This window comes from Bombina bombina, chromosome 1 (assembly GCF_027579735.1).
Source record: "Bombina bombina isolate aBomBom1 chromosome 1, aBomBom1.pri, whole genome shotgun sequence".
Classification (NCBI taxonomy): Eukaryota; Metazoa; Chordata; class Amphibia; order Anura; family Bombinatoridae; genus Bombina; species Bombina bombina.
Window position 1 is genome coordinate 867,552,538 of NC_069499.1, and position 18,894 is coordinate 867,571,431.

At 40.5% G+C, this 18,894-nt stretch overlaps 1 protein-coding gene across 1 annotated transcript in view; it reads right to left on the minus strand.

Moving 5' to 3' along the window:
• Nucleotides 1-18,894, minus strand: part of NOD2 (nucleotide binding oligomerization domain containing 2) — a 241,511-nt gene that overhangs the window by 48,982 nt on the left and 173,635 nt on the right. Inside the window, exons 7-9 of the mRNA XM_053699516.1 lie at nt 14,056-14,139; nt 8,758-8,841; nt 7,948-8,031 (exon numbers count right to left, since the gene is read on the minus strand). Of these exons, the coding sequence (XP_053555491.1) occupies nt 7,948-8,031; nt 8,758-8,841; nt 14,056-14,139 (252 nt within the window). The remainder of the gene's footprint in view (nt 1-7,947; nt 8,032-8,757; nt 8,842-14,055; nt 14,140-18,894) is intronic.

The following is an 18,894-nucleotide window of genomic DNA, read 5'->3' on the forward strand; positions in this document are numbered from 1 at the left end:
AAAAAAGGTTTGCATTCTCCATGATTTAGATTACCTGGGGACATTTCCCGGTCATGACGGACAGCATAACGCCAAAGAAGGGGATTGTTGTATATGTTGTGTTGGGCTGATATGAGTCTGGGGGTCCGGCATGGTTGTATTGCAATCTCTGTAAAACCAAAGTGTTATGTCATACCTGTTCTTTTCTTTTATGTTTACAAAAGATGTCATGGAATATGTTATATTACTCAATAAATAAAAATTATTTCAAAAAAAAAAAAAACCTAACACTAACCCCCTGAAGATCGACTTACTGTTCTGATGACCGGACATCCATCCTCAAGGAAGCGGCAGAAGTCTTCATCAAACCGGCCAAGTCCTCAACGAAGCCGGGAGAAGTCTTCATCCAATCCGGGCGAAGTGGTCATCCAGACGGGCAGAAGTCTTTATCCAGACGGCATCTTCTATCTTCATCCATCCGACGCGGAGCGGCTCCATCTTCAAGACATCCGGCGCGGAGCATCCTCTTTATCCGGAGTCTTCTTACTGAATGAAGGTTCCTTTAAATGACGTCATCCAAGATGGCGTCCCTTAGATTCCGATTGGCTGATAGAATTCTATCAGCCAATCGGAATTAAGGTAGAAAAAATCCTATTGGTTGATCCAATCAGCCAATAGGATTGGGCTCGCATTCTATTGGCTGTTTCAATTGGGTGTTTGTATTTTTTTTTTTTACAGGTAAAAGAGCTGATTTCTTTGGGGCAATGCCGCACAAAAGGCCCTTTTAAGGGATATTGGTAGTTTAGTTTAGGCTAATGTTTTTTTTTATTTTTGGGGGCTTTTTTATTTTGATAGGGCTATTAGATTAGGTGTAATTAGTTTAAATATCTTGTAATTTTCTGTAATTTAGAGTTTGTATTTGTACTTTAGCTAATTGTATTTAATTTATTTAATTGTATTTAATTTAGGTCATTTATTTAATTGTAGTGTAGTGTTAGGTGTTAGTGTAAGACAGGTTAGGTTTTATTTTACAGGTACTTTTGTCTTTATTTTAGCTAGGTAGTTATTAAATAGTTAATAACTATTTAGTAACTATTCTACCTTGTTAAAATAAATACAAACTTGCCTGTAAAATAAAAATAAACCCTAAGCTAGCTACAATGTAACTATTAGTTATATTGTAGCTAGCTTAGGGTTTATTTTATAGGTAAGTATTTAGTTTTAAATAGGAATAATGTAGTTAATGATAAGAATTTTATTTAGATTTATTTAAATTATATTTAAGTTAGGGGGTGTTAGGGTTAGACTTACATTTAGGGGTTAATACATTTAATATAGTGGCGGCGATGTTGGGGACAGCAGATTAGGGGTTAATAAATGTAGGTAGGTGGCGGCGATGTTAGGGATAGCAGATTAGTGGTTAATATTATTTAACTAGTGTTTGCGAGGCGGGAGTGCCGCGGTTTAGGGGTTAATATGTTTATTATAGTGGCGGCAATGTCCAGAGCAGTAGATTAGGGGTTAAAAATATATTGTAGGTGGTGACGATGTTGGGGGCGGCAGATTTGGGGTTAATAAGTGTAAGATTAGGGGTGTTTAGACTCAGGGTTCATGTTAGGGTGTTAGGTGTAAACATAAATTTTATTTCCCCATAGGAATCAATGGGGCTGCGTTATGGAGCTTTACGCTGCTTTTTGGCAGGTGTTAGACTTGTTCTCAGCTGGCTCTCCCCATTGATGTCTATGGGGATATCGTGCACTAGCACGTACAACCAGCTCACCGCTGACTTAGGCAGCGCTGGTATTGGAGTGCGGTAAGGAGCACAATTTTGCTCAATGCTCACTTCTTGTCTTTTAACGCCGAGTTTGTAAAAACCCGTAATACCAGCGCTGTAGGTAAGTGAGTGGTGAGACAAAACTGCTCGTTAGCACCGCACAGCTCATAACAAAAAACTCGTAATCTTGCCGAGTGTTTTTTTTTTTTTCATTTTTTTAATCATATTTTATAAATTTTTTATAGTAAATTATAAGATATGATGAAAATAATGGTAACTTTAGAAAGTCCATCAAATGGCAAGAAAAAAACCCGGTATATAATATGTGTGGGTACAGTAAATGAGTAAGAGGAAAATTACAGCTAAACACAAACAACGCAGAAATGTAAAAATAGCCCTGGTCCCAAACGGTAAGAAAATTTAAAAGTGCAGTGGTCACTAAGGGGTTAACTGATAACTGATGCATTTTATACTAACATTATGACTGTGGCTAGTCTTACTGTGTACACACTTATAAGATCAAGCTTCTTAATGTCAGTTAAAGGGACATGAAACCCAAATTGATTTAGACAGAGCATACAATTATAAACAACTTTCTAATTTACTTCTATTATCTATTTTGCTTCATTCTCTTGATATTATTTGCTGAAAAGCATATCTAGATATGCTTAGTAGCTGCTGATTGGTAGCTGAATATAGATGCCTCCTCTGATTGGTTCACCGTGTGCATTTGCTATTTCTTCATTAAAGTATATCTAAAGAATGAAGCAAATTAGGTAATAGAAGTAAATTGGAATGTTATTATCATTATTATTATATTCTCTATCTTAATCATGAAAGAAAATGTTTGGGTATAGTGTCCCTTTAAAGTCAAGCTTTTAAAGGTCATTCAAAATTACTACAAATCTATATGTAAAGCTTTAATTTGCTATCCACCGATAAATAAAAAAAACGCACTAATCTAAAAAATTGAATAATAAATATTTTTTTTCTAATGGCTAGATAGAACAGTATATTACTATGAATTCAATAAGAGAAACCCTTCATCTATTTAAAGTCCATTCTCAGCTAGGAGCTATCTAAACTGCGATGTTTCTGATCCATAAACATAGATATAATTTCTAAGCACAGACCTTGCAAGTGATGCGGTTGCCGCTTTTTGGTTTGCTTAATTTGTCCACATCTAGTTTTTATGGTTCTATGTACAGCGTAATTTATTTGCCACAAGTCACGTTGCTTTTTTTTTTGTTCACGCCAAAAAAAAATACAGAATGATGCCGATGCTGTTATCTGTGCACATTTGTTTGGAAAGTTTTTTGGGGTGCATGAATTATTTCTACAGAACTCTTGTGTATGACTTGGACTGGTTTTCAACTACTCTTCTGGATTTGCCATGTTTTTTCTTGACTGTTTGACCATTGACTGCTTCGGACCATTCTTTGGATTTACCTTTGTGAATCTCTGCTCTACTGATTCTGACTTCTGACTGTTTTTTGATGATTCTTCAGATTATCCCTGATATCTTTCTGGCTTGACTGGAACTGAACACTGCTTGTTTCTGACCACTCTACATATTTCCCTTACTACTTTATCTGGTTGGCTGGTTCTGACCTTGGCTTGCTTACCCTGCTTGTGACTCTGTCTGCTGCTCCAAAAACTGTCAACTTCCTTACAAGTATTGCTCTTTTTTTTGTGCCTGTTATACATTACTTACGCTTAAGGGGTCATACTTAAATTGCATAAACTTTATATAATCAATGTTTCTTTTACACTATGGGCCCCATTTATTAAAGCCCAGACGGACAAGGTTCACCACCAGGAATCTTGTCCACCAGGCATCACGACAAGCAAGTACCATCTGCTGCCTGCATTAAACATTGCTCAAGCATTTGCCCCTGCTGTTACACAGCCAGTTGCTCAAAAGCAGGGTTTGTCAATCATCCAAATCTGATCTGATCAAGGTGATTTACCTCTGCAAGCCTTGAGGTGGTGGGCCACTTGTTTAATGCCACCTCTATTCCATGTAGTGCTCAAATCCTAATAGCAGCTGCATGGTTAATGTAACTGTTTCAAGGATTGCAGCCTTTCACAGCTACAAGGTCTTTCACTGGTGTAAAATCCACTTATCTTCTGTTATAGTCAACTAGAAAAGTCTCCACCAGGGTATAGGGAACAATCATCTTGGCATCTTCTGCTATTATTATTATTATTTATTATTATCGGTTATTTGTAGAGTGCCAACAGATTCCGCAGCGCTATAAACAAAGGGGGAGTACAACAAAACAATTATAGGGTAGAGGGCCCTGCCAAGAGTTGCACTGTTGTAGTCAGCTCTTAAGAAGGTGATCTACAAACAGCTGGACTTTTAGGCTTACATGCTAAGGGGGTTCAGGGGATTGCAGTGGAGGAGAGGAACTGGTATTAGGAAAGGTTAGCATAGGTTGTATGCGTCCCTGAACAGTAGAGTCTTTAGGGAGCACTTGAAGCTTTTAAAACTAGAAGAGAGTCTTGTGGAGCGAGGCAGAGAGTTCCACAAGATGGGAGCTAGTCTGGAGAAGTCCTGTAAACAGGAGTGTGATGAGGTGACAAGAGAGGAGGAGAGTAGGAGGTCATGAGTAGAGTGAAGGGGACGGGAGGGAGAGTATCTGGAGACAAGGTCTGAGATGTAGGGGGGAGCAGTGCAGTTGAGGGCTTTGTATGTAAGAGTGAGAGTTTTGTGTTTGATCCTAGAGGCAAGAGGAAGCCAGTGAAGGGATTGGCAGAGAGGCACAGCAGATGAAGAGCGATGTGTAAGGAAGATAAGTCTGGCAGAGGCATTCATTATGGATTGTAAATGAGCTAGGCGGCAGGTGGGGAGACCAGAGAGGACAGAGTTGCAGTAATCAAGGCGGGAAAGAATGAGAGAGTGGATTAAAATCTTAGTTGTGTCTTGTGTAAGGAAGTGTCTAATTTTAGAGATGTTTTTAAGTTGGAAGCGGCAGGCTGTAGCCAAGGACTGGATGTGAGGAGTGAAGGAAAGATCTGAGTCAAATGTGACCCCGAGACATCGGGCATGCGGGGTAGGGGTAATGATGGAGTTGTCGACAGTTATAGAGATATTGGGGGTGGAGATTTTGGAAGAGGGGGGGAAAATGAGCTCAGTTTTGGAGAGATTTAGCTTGAGGTAGTGAGAGGACATCCAGGAAGAGATGTGAGAGTTAGTGACACGGGTTAGCAAGGAAGGAGATAGGTCTGGTGCAGAGAAGTAGATTTGTGTGTCATCGGCATACAAATGATATTGGAAACCGTGGGACTTAATTAGGGAACCTAGTGATGATGTATAGATTGAGAAGAGAAGGGGACCGAGGACAGAGCCTTGCGGTACTCCGACAGAAAGTGGTGATGGGGCAGAGGAGGCCCCAGAGAAGGCTACACTGAAGGTACGGTTTGATAGGTAGGAAGAGAGCCATGAAAGGGCTGTGTCACAGATGCCGAAGGATTGGAGGGTTTGGAGCAAAAGATGGTGGTCAACAGTGTCAAAGGCTGCGGACAGATCAAGGAGGATAAGCAGAGAGAAGTGGCCTTTTGATTTAGCTGTAAGTAGGTCGTTGGTGACCTTAACAATAGCTGTCTCTGTGGAGTGATAGGGACGAAATCCAGATTGCAGCGGGTCAAGAAGGGAGTTTAACGTAAGGAAATGGGATAGGCGTGCATATACTAGTTTTTCGAGAAGCTTTGAAGCAAGAGGGAGGAGGGAAATCGGGCGGTAGTTGGATGGGGAGGTAGGATCAAGGGAAGGTTTTTTGAGGATAGGTGTGACCAGTGCATGATGTTTCATCGATGAGGGAAATGTACCAGTGCTGAGGGAGAGGTTGAAAATGTGTGTTAGTATAGGTGTAAGGGTAGCAGAGAGAGAGGGGAGCAGCTGTGAGGGGATAGGGTCAAGGGGACAGGTAGTGAGGTGAGAGCGCAGTATAAGTGCTGAAACTTCTTCCTCAGTAACAGGGGAGAATGAACTAAGTTTCAGATTATGAGGGTTGTGGTTGAGTGAGAGTATTTGAGGGGGGGAGAGAATGGAATTATGTTGAGAGCTGATTTCATGTCTGATGGAGTCAATTTTGTTAATGAAGTGACTGGCAAAGTCTTGAGCTGACAGAGAAGTTGTATTAGGAAGTGGGGGAGGGCGGAGCAGAGTATTGAAAGTGGAGAACAGACGTTTTGGGTTTGAAGAAAGATTAGAGATAAGAGTAGAGAAGTAGTGTTGCTTGTGGAGATTAAGGGCAGAGTAGTAGGAGTTCAAGATGAATTTGTAATAAAGAAAATCAGCTGAACTCCGTGATTTTCTCCAATGCCATTCAGCAGTACGGGAACATCTGCGTAGGTACCGTGTCAGAGGAGTATGCCAGGGCTGGGGATGAGTGTGTGATTTCCGAGCAGTGGTAAGAGGGGCGAGATTGTCAAGGACGGATATAAGGGTGGAATTATAGTGGCAGATAGATTGTTCAGGGCAGGAAAAGGAGGAGAAGGATGAGAGGAGCGGTTTAAGGGAATTAGCAAGTTGTTGCTGATCAAAAAGACATAATGCTTCTGTGAAGTTGGGTGTGAGGAGTAGAAGGTGGGAGAGTTGTAGGAAGCGATGGTATGTTGCAGGTAAGGAGATGGTGGTCAGAAAGAGGAAAAGGGGATTTTGAGAAGTTTGAGAGAGTGCATTGATAGCTAAAGATCAGGTCAAGAGAGTGACCGTCTTTGTGAGTGGGAGAATCAGTCCATTGTGACAGAGCGAAAGAGGAAGTGAGTTGCAGAAGCTGTTTAGCAGATGAGGTAGTGGGATTGTTAAGGGGGATGTTGAAGTCACCAAGAATGAGGGCAGGGGTGTCTGAGGAAAGGAAATAGGGTAGCCAGGCAGCCAAGTGATCTAGAAATTGAGTTGAGGAGCCAGGGGGTCGGTATATGACTGCAACACATACAGAGAGAGGGGAGAATAAGCAAATCATGTGGGTTTCAAATAAGGGAAAAGTGAGGGAAGAGATGGGATGTATTTGTTGAAAGGTGCAACGAGAAGAAAGTAAAATACCTACACCACCTCCTTGTCTATTACCAGACCTAGGAGTGTGGCTGAAGTGGAGACCCCCATGTGACAGAGCAGCAGTGGATGCTGTGTCTAGGGGAGAGAGCCAGGTTTCTGTTAGGGCCAGAAGGTTGAGGGAGCGGGAGATTATGTAGGTAATTATCCTAACAATGGGGGATTATTTTGAGGCCAACATCACAGTTATGGAGCCGTTATCTCAAAGTTCCGGAACATCATAGTTGCTTTTCTCCATAAGACACAGCTAGCTATATTTTGAGATGAAAATATAATAAAGTCCTTGTTTTTATTTTATCTGATGGAGTGAAAGAGCCAAGATATTCTATAGATTGTGAAAATCTTGGTAGCAGCTCCTGATGTCGCCACCTATCATGGCGGTACCTGGAAGTTTCCATATTATGATATATTTGCAGAATAAAGTTAATTAAACTTTCATGATTCAGATAGGGCATGTCATTTTAAACAACTTTCTAATTTACTTTTATCAAATATGCTTTGTTCTCTTGGTATTCTTAGTTGAAAGCTAAACCTAGGTAGGCTCATATGCTAATGTCTAAGCTCTTGAAGGGCGCTCTTATCTGAATGCATTTGACAGTTTTTCACAACTAGAGGGCGTTAGTTCATGTGTTTCATATAAATAACATTGTGTTCATGCACATTGAGTTATTTAAGAGTCAGCACTAATTGCCTGAAATGCAAGTCTGTCAAAAAAGATCTGAGATAAGGATGCAGTCAGCAGAAGCTTAGATACAAGGTAATTACAGAGGTAAAAAGTATATTTCTATAACAGTGTTGGTTATGCAAAATTGGGGGATGGTAAATAAAGGGATTATCTATCTTTTCAAACAATAACATTTTTGGTGTTTACTATCCCTTTAACTGCTGTATTACATAAATTCCTGTTTAATCACCGTCTATGTTCACAGTATAAAACTGACTGTTGCAAGAATAACAGTTGCATAATTCAAATTGAAAAAGTAACCAATGTTTTATTATGAGTTATGGGAATTTTTATATAACCATTTGATATAAATGGAAACCACAAACCCCATCAGATGTTACTTTCTACACAACCAGCTTAGCCTCCATTTAATCCATGCCCAGAACAGAGGAATAAAACAATACATACCAAAGTTCATTCAGTGACGTGTTCTTCTCTAACATCGCAGCTAGAGCGTAGGCACCTGCACTTCCAATGTCGTTACCTACCATACTAAACATACAGAGTCCACTGAGTAAAAGTAACAGTCTTTATAAAGGAAACATTCTGTAAATGATTTATCTTATTTTTAATGCAGCATTACATTAAATATGTAAATTGTAAAATGTCACCACAAAATGAATCTGTTTTAAAAATGGATTCATGTGATTGGGGACCTGATGATCTAAAGTTCTCAGTGAACCTTAACAGGAAGCACCTATCAAACAATGATAATTAACAGGAAGTAGATATTAACCAATGAGCATTAACAGGAAGTACCTATCATTAGTATCAAGTGTCTAGCTTATGGTTGCCACCTCGGCCATGTTTTCCTGGACACTTATGAGTTACACATGCTGCAGGGTGTGCAGGGAGGAACATGAATAATGCTGTCCAGGATCACTATTTTTTTTTTGCTGTCCAGCAGCACAACGCATGTTTCCCTCTGAACACCCTGCACCATGCGTAACTTAAAAGTGTCCAGGAAAGCATGGCCGAGGTGGCAACTCTAGTCTAGCTTGAAAAGGAAATACACAACTGCTAGATATTTGTTAGTTTCAATTAAAATTGAAATTGTTTTACTTTAAATGCTTTTCATGTAAAAATCCAAATGTTAATTGCTTTTATATAAAGTGCTCCTTTAACTGCTAAATTTAGTTTTTAGTCTTTGCATATTACTGAGTAAGGCAGTAATGAAATCAAAAGGGTTACCATGGAGAAGTTAGACTTTTTTTTTACCTGACCCAAATGATACTCTTACTGTCTTGCAAAGCCTCAGCAATGGCTTGAGCACCAAGATCACCAACTCTATTTCCCCAAAGCCTGTAAATTACAAAACATTAACTAGATTATGAAGGAACAAGAAGATCAAAATTAGATTTTTATGATTCAGATAGAGAATGTTATTTTAAGAGACTCTTCTTTTTGTTTCTATTATCAAATTAACCTAATTTTCTTTCTTTCACTTGTTAAAATGCATATCTAGGTAGGCTCAGGAGTTGCAACACACTACTAGGAGCTAGCTGGTGATTGGTGGATACACAAATATGCCTTGTCATTGGCTTACACCAGTAGTGATGTCGCGAACCTAAAAATTTGGGTTCGCGAACTGGGAACGCGAACTCCCGCAAAAGTTTGCGAACCGGCGAACCCCTATTGACTTCAATGGGCAGGCGCATTTTAAAACCCACAGGGACTCTTTCTGGCCACAATAGTGATGGGAAAGTTGTTTCAAGGGTATTAACACCTGGACTGTGGCATGCTGGAGGGGGATCCATGGCAAAACTCCCACTGAAAATTACATAGTTGATGCAGAGTCTGGTTTTAATCCATAAAGCACCTAACATTCCTAAATTGTTTGGAATAACGTGCTTTAAAACATCAGGTATAATGTTGTATCGATCAGGTAGTGTAAGGGTTACGCCCGCTTCACAGTGACAGACCAAACTCCCGCAGCGGGTACAACATCATCGTCATCATCACACCGTACGTCCATGTGTGTAATGCTGCTTGACTGAGACATATCCCTGTTATCTACATCCTCTGGCAATAATGGTTGCGCATCACTCATTTCTTCCAACTGATGTGTAAATAACTCCTCTGACAGATCAAGTGAAGCGGCTGTGGTGCTAGTGTTGGAGGTGGCGGCAAGCGGGCGAGTGGTAACTTGAGAGGTGCTGCCCGAAGATAAGCTGGAGGAGGATGGTGCGTAAAGGTTCGGAGCGGAAGCTATAGAAGATTGGGTGTCCTGTGTTAAAAAGTCAACTATGTCCTCAGAACTCTTTGAGTTCATGGTACGTGGCCTCTGAACACTGGGCATTATTCTAGGGCCAAAGGGAATCACAGCACCACGACCATGACGGCACCTGCGGGGTGGCCTGCCTCTGCCTGTCATTTTTTTTTAAATGTACACTTACACTACTATTAAACAAGATATGAGTGGTGCCACTGGGCAAGTGGGCACAGTATACGTTGTGAGCCTGGCACACATGCTGGCAGGCAGGCAACTGCAATTAGATTACACAAGCAGACTGATGTTTCACAGTCAAAAAAGTTGTTTTTTTTAAATTTACACTACTGTTACACCAGATATGAGTGGTGGCACTGGGCAAGTGGGCACATTATACACTGTGAGCCTGGCACACACGCTGGCAGACAGGCAACTGCAATTAGATTACACTAGCAGACTGGTGTTTCACAGTCAAAAAAGTTTTTTTTTTTTAAATTTACACTACTGTTACACCAGATATGAGTGGTGGCACTGGGCAAGTGGGCCTGGCAGACATGCTGGCAGGCAGGCAACTGCAATTAGATTACACTAGCAGACTGATGTTTCACAGTCAAAAAAGTTTTTTTTTTTTAAATTTACACTACTGTTACACCAGATATGAGTGGTGGCACTGGGCAAGTGGGCCTGGCAGACATGCTGGCAGGCAGGCAACTGCAATTAGATTACACTAGCAGACTGATGTTTTACAGTCAAAAAAGTTTTTTTTTTTTTAAATTTACACTACTGCTACACCAGATATGAGTGGTGGCACTGGGCAAGTGGGCCTGGCACACACGCTGGCAGGCAGGCAACTGCAATTAGATTACACTAGCAGACTGATGTTTCACAGTCAAAAAAGTTTTTTTTTTAAATTTACACTACTGTTACACCAGATATGAGTGGTGGAACTGGGCAAGTGGGCACAGTATACGCTGTGAGCCTGTCACACACGCTGGCAGGCAGGCAACTGAAATTAGATTACACTAGCAGACTGATGTTTCACAGTCAAAAAAGTTTTGTTTTTTTTAATTTACACTACTGTTACACCAGATATGAGTGGTGGCACTGGGCAAGTGGGCACAGTATACGCTGTGAGCCTGGCACACACGCTGGCAGGCAGGCAACTGCAATTAGATTACACTAGCAGACTGATGTTTCACAGTCAAAAAAGTTTTTTTTTAAAAAATTTACACTACTGTTACACCAGATATGAGTGGTGGCACTGGGCAAGTGGGCCTGGCACACATGCTGGCAGGCAGGCAACTGCAATTATATTACACTAGCAGACTGATGTTTTACAGTCAAAAAAGTTTTTTGTTTTTTTGAAATTTACACTACTGTTACACCAGATATGAGTGGTGGAACTGGGCAAGTGGGCACAGTATACGCTGTGAGCCTGTCACACACGCTGGCAGGCAGGCAACTGAAATTACATTACACTAGCAGACTGATGTTTCACAGTCAAAAAAGTTTTTTTTTTTTAATTTACACTACTGTTACACCAGATATGAGTGGTGGCACTGGGCAAGTGGGCACAGTATACGCTGTGAGCCTGGCACACACGCTGGCAGGCAGGCAAAAAAGTTTTTTTAAATATTTACACTACTGTTACACCAGATATGAGTGGTGGCACTGGGCAAGTGGGCCTGGCACACACGCTGGCAGGCAGGCAACTACAATTAGATTACACTAGCAGACTGATGTTTCACAGTCAAAAAAGTTTTTTTTTTTTAAATTTACACTACTGTTACACCAGATATGAGTGGTGGAACTGGGCAAGTGGGCACAGTATACGCTGTGAGCCTGTCACACACGCTGGCAGGCAGGCAACTGAAATTAGATTACACTAGCAGACTGATGTTTCACAGTCAAAAAAGTTTTTTTTTTTAATTTACACTACTGTTACACCAGATATGAGTGGTGGCACTGGGCAAGTGGGCACCGTATACGCTGTGAGCCTGGCACACACGCTGGCAGGCAGGCAACTGCAATTAGATTACACTAGCAGACTGATGTTTCACAGTCAAAAAAGTTTTTTTTTTTAAAATTTACACTACTGTTACACCAGATATGAGTGGTGGCACTGGGCAAGTGGGCCTGGCACACATGCTGGCAGGCAGGCAACTGCAATTAGATTACACTAGCAGACTGATGTTTTACAGTCAAAAAAGTTTTTTTTTTTAATTTACACTACTGTTACACCAGATATGAGTGGTGGCACTGGGCAAGTGGGCACAGTATACGCTGTGAGCCTGGCACACACGCTGGCAGGCAGGAAAAAAAGTTTTTTTAAAACTTTACACTAATGTTACACCAGATATGAGTGGTGGCACTGGGCAAGTGGGCCTGGCACACATGCTGGCAGGCAGGCAACTGCAATTAGATTACACTAGCAGACTGATGTTTTACAGTCAAAAAAGTTTTTTTTTTTAATTTACACTACTGTTACACCAGATATGAGTGGTGGCACTGGGCAAGTGGGCACAGTATACGCTGTGAGCCTGGCACACACGCTGGCAGGCAGGCAAAAAAGTTTTTTTAAAACTTTACACTAATGTTACACCAGATATGAGTGGTGGCACTGGGCAAGTGGGCCTGGCACACATGCTGGCAGGCAGGCAACTGCAATTAGATTACACTAGCAGACTGATGTTTCACAGTCAAAAAAGTTTTTTTTTTTTAATTTACACTACTGTTACACCAGATATGAGTGGTGGCACTGGGCAAGTGGGCACAGTATACGCTGTGAGCCTGGCACACACGCTGGCAGGCAGGCAAAAAAGTTTTTTTAAAAAATTTACACTAATGTTACACCAGATATGAGTGGTGGCACTGGGCAAGTGGGCCTGGCACACACGCTGGCAGGCAGGCAGGCAACTACAGTTAGATTACACTAGCAGACTGATGTTTCACAGTCAAAAAAGTTTTTTTTAAAAAATTTACACTACTGTTATACCAGATATGAGTGGTGGCACTGGGCAAGTGGGCCTGGCACACACGCTGGCAGGCAGGCAGGCAACTGCAATTAGATTACACTGGCAGACTGATGTTTCACAGTCAAAAAAGTTTTTTTTTTTATAATTTACACTACTGTTACACCAGATATGAGTTTTGGCACTAGGCAAGTGGCTTGGCAGGCAGGCAACTGCAATTAGATTACACAGGAAAAAACAAAAAACAGACATGTTCTAGCCCTAAAAAGGGCTTTTTGGGGTGCTGTCCTTAGAGCAGAGATCAGATGAGTACTTCAGGACTGTAGTGGACACTGAATACACTAGCCTAGCTATCAATTTCCCTATTAAATCAGCAGCAGCTGCACTGTCCCTCCTCTCACTAAGAATGCAGCTTCCAAATGAATCTAAAATGGATGCTGTCCAGGAGGTAGGAGGGTCTGGGAGGGAGTGCCTGCTGCTGATTGGCTGGAATGTGTCTTCTGACTGTGAGGTAGAGGGTCAAAGTATTAATGATGACGAATAGGGGACGGATCGAACATCGCATATGTTCACCCGCCGCGGCGAACGCGAACATGCTATGTTCGTCGGGAACTATTCGCCGGCGAACTATTCGCAACATCACTATACACCAGATGTGTTTTGCTAGGACCCAGTAGCACATTGCTTAAAGGGATATAAAACCCAAATGTTTCTTTCATAGAGAGAACATGCAGTTTTAAACAACTTTATAATTAACTTCTCTTATCTAATTTGTTTCATAGGGCTCCATGTACTAAGAGGCGGGCGGACAGCTTCTTAACTCGCAAAGCTGTCCGCCCGCCTCCGCTACACACGGGCAGCGGATCTATTGATCCGCTTGCCCGTATGTATCATTACACACTCAGCGGAGTGTGTAATGCCCGCCCCTTCAGTCGCGCGACCAATCACGCGACTGAAGGGGCTGTCAATCACCGAGAGCGAGCGAGCTCTCGGTGATTCTGCTTCGCCACCTAAGAGGTGGCGTAGGGTGTAGGAAGCAGCGGTCTAATGACCGCTGCTTCTTACATTGCGGGAAGCAGGCTCGCATATGCGAACCTGCCCCGCAAAGGCTCCGGAGCAGCTTTCGCTGCTTCGTACATGGAGCCCATAGTCTTGGTATCTTTGAAATTTGTTTCAAATTGTATTCTCTATCTGAAATACGAAAGAAAAGTTTTGGGTTTCATGTCCCAATTAACACTTACTTACTTGGATACTTATATAACACAGTAGAACATTTTCTTTTTGCCCTTTTATGCATTTTTTAGGTTTACAACAGGACACACTAGTTTTACTTACCCTAAAAACTGGAGAGATTTGCTTTCTTTTATTCCCTGCGCCAGGATCTTTGCACCAACATGAGTGATATAGTTATTTCCTAATCTAGATAAAGCAACATTGAAAACAACATAATTGACTATCAGATAAAGTATATAAAGAAAAAGTGCCATCAAATATAAATCAGCCTGTCAACTATTAAAATGTATTTCATAGTGTTCACTAATTTATTTACTGATATCTTTATGTTATTATAGAAGATGTAGATATTTAACACATTTTTAACATATTTTTTTTTAATTTCAACTAATAAAATGTATAGCTTATATTCTTTTTAAATAGCATCACACAATATTTAAAATGCCTGTTCCAAAGAGGATTTTTTTATAACATACATTATATTCAAATGTGTGTATATATCCAAAACTTTATTAAAATGTAATGGACATAGGGGCCTATCTATCAAGCTCCGAATGGAGCTTGATGGCCCGTGTTTCTGGCGATTCTTCAGACTCGCCAGAAACAGCAGATATGAAGCAGCGGTCTAAAGGCCGCTGCTTCATAACCCTGTCCGCCTGCTCTGAGCAGGCGGACAGGAATCGCCGCAATTCAACCCGATCGAATACGATCGGGTTGATTAACACCTCCCTGCTGGGGGCCTATTGGCCACGAGTCAGCTGGGGGCGGCGTTGCACCAGCAGCTCTTGTGAGCTGCTGGTGCAATGCTGAATACGGAGAGCGTATTGCTCTCCATATTCAGCGAAGTCTGATGGACCTGATCCGCACTGTCGGATCAGGTCCGCAAGACCTTTCATAAATAGAGGCCATAGTGTAAATGACTGAGCTTTATAATAGTATAAAATTTCTGGTGATCACAAAGGTGATCATTTCTAACACCTCTGATAAAAGATGCTTTTACTATCATAAACATTGAGGTGGACATGGAAGAACAGACACAACAGCTTAATTGAAATGCATTAGTTTGCCACTATGAGACATGAAAATCAAAATTAAAGTTTAAAGGGCCATAATACCCAAATGTTTAAACACTTGAAAGTGATGCAGCATAGCTGTAAAAAGCTGACTAGAAAATATCACATGAACATCTCTATGTTAAAAAAGAAAGATATTTTACCTCAAAAAATCCTCAGTAGCCACATCCCATTGTAAAGGACTTCTAAGCAGCAAATCAGTATGTCTGTCCTGGGACAGCTGAAAGGATGAGCGTGGTGCACTCATGTATGTCTTAAAACCGCTGCTCCTTAACTAGTCCGCCGCCTCAGAGGTGGCGGACAGCAATCAGCCCAATCATATACAATCGGGTTGATTGACACCCCCTGTTAGTGGCCGATTGGCCACAAATCTGCAGGGGCGGCATTGCACAAGCAGTTCACCAGAACTGCTTGTGCATTGTTAAATGCAAACTGCGTATGCTGTCGGCATTAAGGGATGTCGGGAGGACATGATTCGCTACAGCAAATCATGTCTGCCCGCCATTTGGTAAATCGGCCCCAGAGTACAGGTATACCTCACTTTACAGCGCTTCACTTTACAGCGTTTCGCTAATACAGCGCTTTGAGGAGCTGAAGTTCATCCTCCAGTAATTTTGAAACAGTGCTGTAATCATCGTGAGATTGTGAGAAAAGTGACTGGCACCATTTTGTTATGATTAGTTCACTCTGTTTACAGCATTACAGTGCAATCTGTGCCTCAGTGCTATAGTCTGGCAAATTTTACTACAGTAATTGTCACTATTTTACAGGTACAGTATTTATTGAATACTGTGCTGTGCTAGTGTTAAACTAAACCTAGTACTATTGCACCCCTAATATATGTTAGTTCAAACATGCTTTCAAGTTTTTAAACACACTGGCAAGTGAAAAGAAAGCTAAAACTGCCTTGTTTCACTTTAAGGCGGTTTTCACTTTGCAGCGGGGCTCCGGTCCCTAACCCGCTGTATGAGCGGGTTATACCTGTATTACATTTTTAAATTTTAAGATACTTTTAAATTCACTTCTGTTATCAAATTTGTTAAAGGGGCAGGGAACCCAAATTTTGTCTCATGATTCAGTTCGGGCATACAATTTCAAACATCTTTCCAATTTTCTTCTATTATGAAATTTGAAATTTGATTAATTCACTTTGTATTTAGAACTCTTAATAAACTGGAATTGCACAATGACATATAGACACCATGGACTGAAATGTTTACAGAATGAATTTATATCTGGTAGTTAACTACTTGAGAAAAATCATCTGTTATACTTATTGCTCGTTTTACATATAATTTCCTACTATCTTGTTACAATTGCATCTACAAATTCCCCCTCCTATCTTGTCCCCTGGGAATCTCTCTTATATTAATATCCTGCTTATCCTACAAATAATGACATTTGACTTAACACACTTGTCTAGAACCTCTATATGTGTAGATTAGTTCTAGAAATACTAGAGGGTGGCCCAAAGCTGCATACGCAGCTTGATAAATGGAGCCCTAAGTCCTTTACAGATTTATGATCTTCTCCACTTGTCTTGCTCTAATTTAGCCCCATTTAAGTAATTCTGTGATAAAGCAACTTTATGCTACCTTCTCCTATATTAACTACTTTTCATAAATATTTTAATAATTGACCTTGATTATACGATTTACTAACTGTCGGACAGACATGATACGCTGTATTGATAATGTCCGCCCGACATCGCTGAATGCCGACAGCGTATGCTGTCGGCATTTAACATTGCCAATGCCACCTGCTGCTAGCGACTGATTGTATGCAGTTGGGCGGATTGATGTCCGCAGCCTCAGAGCAGGCAAAAGAGTTAAGGAGCAGCGGTCTTAAGACACAGATGCATTGGGGTCGATAGGGGCAATGGTAAATCGGCTCCTATGTGTATATCTTGATAACATGGGGATTTACTGAAGTGCAATAGTGATCAATATTTATCTTTTTGCTTGTACATTTGATTTTATTTATTACTTATCTCATTTCATTTAAAAAAATATAGACTACATATTACTGTGATTCTTCTCAGCCCATGAGTATATACAAGCCCATTTTTTTAAAAGATAGATAATCCCTTTATTACCCATTCCCCATTTTTTCATAACCAATAAAGTTATATTAATACACTTTTTACCTCTGTGATTACCTTGTATCTAAGCATCTTCTGACAGCCCCCTGATCATATGACTTTGTATTTATTATCTATTGACTTGCATTTAGTACAATTAGTGCTGTGTTGTGCTGACTCTTAAATAACTCAACCAGCGTGAGCACAATGTTATCTATATGGCCCACATGAACTAGAAGTCTCATGTTGTGAAAAACAAATACAAAAGCATGTGATTAAGAGGCTGTCTATAGAGACAGAAATGTAGAGGTTTAAATGTTATAAAGTGTATTAATATAACAATGTTGGTTGTGCAAAGCTGGATAATGGGTAGTAAAGGCGTTATCTATCTTTTTAAACATAACAATTTTAGTGACATGTCCCTTTAAGTGAAAATCCTGAGCTCGAAAAAGAGCAAATGTTGTTGATTCACAAATTAGATTAAAAAATACCACACTATAAAATTATAGAAAATTAAAATAGTATCAAAACATGGATATAAACAAATCTTACACAGGCCTAACATGTTTCAGTCACCAGACTTTTGTTTACGCACTTCATCAATACTGAACTAAAGGGACAGTAAAACAGATTTTCAAAAATAAAATGTTTAATTGTGTATAGTAAAAAAAATGTTCCGATATACTTTTATTACTTTTTTTTGTCCCTTTTCATGTAATGTAACTCTCAACACAAAGGGTTTCCTATTCTAGGAACTGGAAGTGCACAATTCAGACCAAGCCTAACCCTGCCAAATATCTGTGCAAAATGCAAAAGCAAAAAAATGACATTTTTATTAACATAATGGTCGTAGTTAGAATTGTCTACTCCTGTATAAAGTCCTGATTAGCTCCTCCAAATAAGGCAAGTGGTTGATGAAGTTTGGCTATTAAAAAACAGTTGCAGCAAAGATGCTTTCTTTCATGTAATTGGCAAGAGTCCATGAGCTAGTGAGGTATGGTATATATAATCCTACCAGGAGGAGCAAAATTTCCCAAACCTCAAAATGCCTATAAATACACCCCTCACCACACCAACAATTCAGTTTTACAAACTTTGCCTCCTATGGAGGTGGTGAAGTAAGTTTGTGCTAAGATTTCTACGTTGACATGCGCTTCTCAGCATTTTGAAGCCCGATTCCTCTCAGAGTACAGCAAATGTCAGAGGTTTGTGAAGGGAGTATCACCTATTGAATGCAATGGTTTTCTTCACGGGAGATCTATCTCATAGGTTCTCTGTTATCGGTCGTAGAGATTCATCTCCTACCTCCCTTTTCAGATCGACAATATACTCTCATACACCATTACCTCTACCGATAACCATTTCAGTACTGGTTTGGCTATCTGCTATATGTGGATGGGTGTCTTTCGGTAAGTATATTTTTATTACTTAAGACACCTAAGCTATGGTTTGGCACTTTATGCATTAATATAAAGTTCTAAATATATTTATTATACTTATATTTGCCATGAGTCAGGTTCATGTATTTCCTTTTTGCAGACTGTCAGTTTCATATTTGGGGAAAATAAACATATTAAGAAATATTTTTCTTACCTGGGGTTTTAAATTGACTTCATTTTTCTTTGCAAATTGTGGGCATGATTAGGCCCGCGGGTGTGCCAAATGCTAGACTTTATTGCATCATTCTTGGCGCGAGAATTTTTTGGGTGCGAAAGTACGTCCGTTGATGCAAGTTCGTCATTTACGGCATCATAGTTGAGTTCCTTACACAAGGTTGCGTCGTTAGTT